At 34.3% G+C, this 6,327-nt stretch overlaps 1 protein-coding gene across 1 annotated transcript in view; it reads right to left on the bottom strand.

The window, feature by feature from the left end:
• Positions 1-216: 216 nt before the first annotated feature.
• The window catches only part of LOC124174223 (myelin regulatory factor-like), a 95,197-nt gene continuing 89,086 nt past the window's right edge, over positions 217-6,327 (bottom strand). The window contains exons 18-21 of the mRNA XM_046553318.1: positions 5,890-6,058; positions 5,593-5,773; positions 4,393-4,600; positions 217-2,253 (exon numbers count right to left, since the gene is read on the bottom strand). Of these exons, the coding sequence (XP_046409274.1) occupies positions 2,170-2,253; positions 4,393-4,600; positions 5,593-5,773; positions 5,890-6,058 (642 nt within the window). The 3' untranslated portion in view covers positions 217-2,169. The remainder of the gene's footprint in view (positions 2,254-4,392; positions 4,601-5,592; positions 5,774-5,889; positions 6,059-6,327) is intronic.

Raw genomic sequence — 6,327 nt, 5'->3', positions numbered from 1 at the left:
AATAGGGTGTAACCTATCCCCCATTAAAAAATTTGTACAAACCTGTATAAAATTTGTATACATTCTTATAAAATTGTATACATTCTTATAAATTGACTTAAGTGGATACATGAGGAGGAGATAAACAAGATTCCTCAAGATAACATCTTAATTCACCCACAATAAAACTTCAGCTTTGAATTAGCGGGACATATTAGCTAAATGATGGAAATGAGGTAATTTTTCACCAGGCTCATAAAATTATGTTCCGTGGCTAGATTCATGATTTTATTTCCCATTAGAAATACAAAGGTAATTGGTATCTTCTTTCTACATTATATTTTAACATGGTTTCCTTTACATGTTTAATTCAGCAAAATATATGTACAGCAAATATTGATCATTTCTTTTTACAATTCATAGTGTAATTTCCAACTGCTTGTTGACTGCAGTTGGAAAATATTATTAAAATCTATAATAATTTGAATCACCTTATATTTTTACAGTTTAAAACCAGTTCTTGTGAAATATAGATAAAATTTTCCAGAAATTTTCTGAACTTTAATGACACTGATTATAAATTGTGTATTCACTATGTACAGTATTATTTAATTTTAAGTTGATTTTGATTTTGCAGCCACCAACCAATGAGTACTGTTTTTCTCAAGATCATAAACCACAGTGACTTAATACCTAAAAGATTGAAGTATCTACACAGTTTTCACATTGTAAGGGCTATACATACATGCAAAATTACATTTATGGTATCATTTATGTTCCTATGTGAAAAAATATTATACATTATCTCAACCCCAAAAATTTACCTTAAAGGCATTAGAGTCACATTTATTCCTATTTTGGCCCCCAGCTTCGATATACTGTACTTGCATTTACATTACAGAGCCTTTCAAAAATATGAATAACATACAAACTTTAGATTAAAGTATCCAAAATAAATCACAGATTGAAAACAAAAATAAAACCTACGGCATAAAAAAATCTTTGATTCGGAACAGGTACGCAGAGAAAAGAAAATAGAATTAACTTCCATGGACTATTAATCAGCCTGCCTATAAAAAAGGATGAATTTATTTTGGCTAACCAATACCTGTGCCAATACTTCAGCCTTCTACTTTATTTTTATGGCCCCACTTATCCCCCTCCGAAATCTAAAGGAGAGCTTCTCCCTTGACGATGACATAAAAAACACAGACAATGAAAAATGAAGCTAACGCTTTATTCTTATAAGTTTTACCTCAATCTGTTTCCATTGTAGAGATCAATTTCATTTGTACAGAATCTACACATTCAAACCTTCATTATTTAAACAGTTAAATTGTACATCCTTGATTTAAGGAACTGCACCATCCATCCCACTGTAGTTATTAAGCACTTTGAAGATGGAAAATCTTCTCAGAGATGATATATTTGATGTATTTGGTAAGGTAACCAGTTCACACTCGTTTGTCCCTTGATTTCTTTCTCGTGAGTGAAACTTGTCGATACCAGTGTGTTTCACAGCTTCAGGCTTCATTGGTAATGAAGACAACATTACTATAGTGTAGCACACCAAAGCAGAATCTGATGTAATTTCAAAACTGCCCATTCTTAATCTCCATTACGCAACTCAATTGAGTTCTATAGACTGCATGTCATGTGCAGTAGCTTTGTATATGGAAAACATGACAAGATCCACTACACTGTTAAAAACTACTTCTTCATGACTTCCTTTGAAGGGCCAATGCTGCTCAAAAATAAAAATTCATAACAGCTTAATTGAACAAGATTGACATATGTCAGTATATATTTGGAAGTCCTACATATTGTCTCTTAAGTACCAGATTAATTCTCAAACGCACTCTTGAAAGAATATATCATAAATTAATTGTTTGACATTTCAACTTTGATAGCCAAAACTGGCAAATGTACACGTACATATCTCTATATATTTATTAACTAATGGAGCTGTGTTCAGGGTTCATAATAGACCACCACCTCAGCATCCACTTTTTAAGGACTAGTTCAGCTTAAAAGATAGTAGAACAACCAAAACAGTATTGGGAGTAATCTATCTTCAATCCAAACACCTAAATTGGTGGTTAGATGATTGAATGGATAGCTTGACTCAGAGGTCTAAAGCTCCTTTTAAACATCAATCTACATGAGAAACAAACATGTTCCTTACATGGGTCATTCATCACATATTCTATAAAAATGTAAATTGTACTCCAGGAATTCAGTTCCCAAATCATTTTCAGGAAGCAAGCAGGGGTTCTGAAATAGAAACATTATAAAATTAGATATACATAATTATGGAGATCCATGAGCAGAATCCATTTGCATAAAAAGCATAAAATATTGGTTTCAGAAATAATGAATGACTCTTTACTTAGGCATACTCATGATTATCTTGCCATTTTTTCATCCTTTTTATCAATTTATAAAAAAAGGTTTCATGAAAAAATTGTTGGGTAACTCTTAAAAAGTTAAATACATAGTTGAATGAAAAGCGGCGTAAAAATAATAAAAATGTCAAATTTTGCTTCCCAGCCGAGAGAAAAATTGTTTGAAACAAATTGATGGACCAAAAATATTAAATAAATATATTTGCATACATTCAAATACACTAAAGCCATTAAATAGCTCGTTCAACAATCCATCCAGCCAGAAATGATGATGGGAATGGGGGAAAAATTCTGCGGAAGAAAATATTTTTGCCTTGACCACTATTCGAACTCAGATTCCCCCAAATTTATTCGCGTTCTTTATTTACTCGCCACCATCACCCCAAAAAAGTGGAATTACATATTTATCATCTCCACTTTTGGGGATTTTCCATAAGCAACAATGGAGAATCACAAACATCGATGCCTAAAGCAGGGGCAACCTACCCAAGTGGAACTTAAACCTGTGACCTTTATTTTGATAGGTGAAAACTTAATCCTACCTCAACCAAAGCCAAAAACTTGTACCAAGATCCACGAGCTAAATCAACCAGAACATCCCACAGTATCTATATCAATATAGGAATATGGCTGGTTAGACCATGGTTTATTTCTTACACTTAGTTTTGTAGGAAATCCATGAGATTGTTCATCAAAACAGTACCATGCATAGCACAAAAGTAGACAAAGCCCAGAACATTCCAGTTCTTTTGTAACCTGAGGTCATGGGCAACAAACAAGTTACCTTTACAGAAGATCTGAGCAACTATTTTTCAAGCATGATGTACAGTGGAAGGGCTCGATTGTGGAACCATGTCATGCAGCAATTGCCTCTAGATGATGTTACTATGTGGCATGGTGTCTACCAGTGTAGTTTCCGATATTTTGTATTTCTTTGAAGTATCTTTACAAATGCATCCCCAGATCTGTGATCACCCTGCCGTGGATTTTTGTAAAACAGCACTTAAGCAGCAGAGTGATATGATATAATTTGTTCCAATGATTCTTTTGAATGATTTGTAATTGCAAAGGTTTTGTTTGAATGCAAATTACAAGATGGTCAGTCCCTCAATGCCATACCCTCCTCTCTCTATCCAACCCTCCTATTCCTTCTCACTTTTCACACTTGTGGAGTAGGCCATGTTCAAATATAAAAAAAATTGATTCATTTTGTTCACAAAGAGGCTTTTCTAGCAGCAAGCAATTCAGGTGCATTCATGGAGAATGCTGATTTATAGTAATTAGCGCATTCACCAATTCTTTTTTAGTAGATTGTGATAGATGATTAAAATTGCAAGATTGATATTACATATTCTATTTCTTGATCCATTGTCTATTGTCTAGAGCTATTCATGGCAAAATTATGACCGCAAATCAATCGCAGATAAGTTGATGACACCATATGCTCCTACCTAATGGGTCAAAGTTTGTTAGCTATTCCACCCTCCTTAAAAGTCGACAGCAACTTTCGATTTTTTACATTTTACTTTTGACAGGATTGTTCAATATGGAAGATTTTTCCCACATAACTTATTTGTCCCTTGCATCTGCCAAATTATTTTTATGAATGATGATTTTGAGTATAAATGAACAACCTCATTTGAAATTTCAAAGGAAAAACCTTGAAAATCTTTGAAAAACATTTAAAAAATTGAATCTTGAATTCTTCAATTTCATTCCGTAAAATTAGTTAGGGAAATGGCAGAGCACCCATTATCTCTTAAATCTTCTCAGAACAGGAACTTGCAATCCTTATCTCTTTATGCAAGTCTAATTCCGTTACCAATTCTGCATTCCCCTGGGAGATTCATGGTAAAGCAGCCAGTGATGCAGGTGTGTCATGCGGGTTGCTAAGATATATTTACATCACTTAAAAGTAACTAAAAACTGGTTTTAAGACTACTTGGGCAGGACAGCAATATTTTACTGGATAATATTGAGCTAATGGAGAATTACTTTCTCTACTTACCGTAATCAACTCACGCAGAGGTATCCTGAATCTGAATGACTTGGCTATGTATGGACCCACATTCAAGGAAAATATACGAGGTTCTTCTGAGGAATTATCAATGTGGAAAGTTGATGGCAAGGCGACTTCTGGAGCTGCCATAGGGCAGTTCTTTGAACCAACTCTCGCAGTGCATTCCACTGGTTTCAGTTGAAGGTCTGGTGCCATACTAAAAAAAATATACGTTGAAAAATCACAATAGAAGTCACGGTCATAAATGATACCCTAGCTTTTGCTGGTTTCATGAAGTTATAAATGTCTGTCAAAATTAAATAGCTGCTGGTTCCAGCCTTCTAAAACAATGCCATATCTCAGCTATTTCATAATGCTCTTCATCCAATCCAGAACATGTTTCCCCTTTGACATCTTAAAATTTCCCAAATTTTGCCCAAAATAGGGTTCGAAATGGTCTGCATACAATGGAAGAAAGGAGATAACTGAAGGTAAAAACCATGGATGAGAATCAGTTGAAAGAGTTTCCCAGATGTACAAAAAGACGGAAGCTCAATGTCCAAAAAGTAGAGGATCATGTTCATTGGCGAGATCCAATATGTCAGGGTAGCATAGACCATGTCAATTGAAATGGCCCGCAAGGAATAAGCAGCACGAACTCTTTGCTTCTCCTTACTTAATGCAACCCACATAACATCTAAATACATATTATGAACTTTGGTTGGACAAGTTACAATTTTTATGGTCTCCAAAAATTTGCTATGGAATGGCATTATTGTTCAACCAATTGGTATCAAACTAAACAGCCCAACCATTACCTTACATTATCGATTTTCTGAAACCTTTTATGTTATGCTACTTGGCAAAGTACTAACACTTGAATTATTCAAACAGGTGCTCATTGTAGAGTGCATGGTTTCTCTGTCCAAAAGGCTACACCGGCATTAACAAAAGTCAGTGATTAGTTTTTCCAAAGGAATCTTACAGAAACAAAAATGTACACACTGAAATTATTTATAAGCCAGAGACTGAGTTTCTGTTGGCGATAATCTCAAAATCACCACAGCATAATTCTTATTCAAAACTACACCAATATTGACAGCATTACATGTATCTATGTATTTTTAAGTAAATATATAATCCAAACCCTTGTCATAAGATAAGTTTTAACAGATGAATAGCATTTAAGGAAACTATGAGTCAACTCACATAATTCGAAGTGCCAGGGTTGTATCTGGCATGAATCTGCTTAGAGGAATCCCATAGGTGAAGTTAAAGCCCTCTCCTCTGATACAGTTTCTATAATTTTCCATGGTTTGCATGCAGTATTCTGTGGTAATTGTACTGTTGAAATGCTGCCCAGCAAGTACTATGGTAACTCCATTGTTGACTGTGAGAAAGAGGATTTAGAATATGATTATGTCAAAGTATTTAGTTATAAATTCAGCCTTGCATTTGCAGGACTATACTATAGAAAAAAGCTACATACTTATAATCTTGTCTTACCATAGAAAGAACCATCATGGTATTGGAATTGTCCCCGAGCATTGATTCTTTGCAACCCACCAGTGCTGCTTCCACTATTTCCTTGAGCAAAGTCTACACCATTTGTTTCCCTCCTCCTTCTTCTAAGCCCTTCCAATTTCTCTCCTTCCCTCTTCTCCCAAAGTGGTGACTGTCAGGGATATTGCAGAAGATTGTGATTATTTGAATGAAGCAAATAATTTTTAAATAACAAGTTTCTCATATATTCTAGGGAATATAGGTCACAAAAGCAGAGGAACTAGGCAAGCGATAACATGAAAAAATGTACATGCATCTTTTAACTAAATGAGGGAATGCTAGTCAGTAATTCAACATGAATAATCCTTGATATAAAGTAAGCATTAAATAGTGTAGGAACTGAATACATACATTCAAAAATAAAGTTATTAATTTTTCAAG

This window comes from Ischnura elegans, chromosome 2 (assembly GCF_921293095.1).
Source record: "Ischnura elegans chromosome 2, ioIscEleg1.1, whole genome shotgun sequence".
Taxonomy (NCBI): domain Eukaryota; kingdom Metazoa; phylum Arthropoda; class Insecta; order Odonata; family Coenagrionidae; genus Ischnura; species Ischnura elegans.
This window is presented reverse-complemented; position numbering and strand designations above follow the sequence as displayed.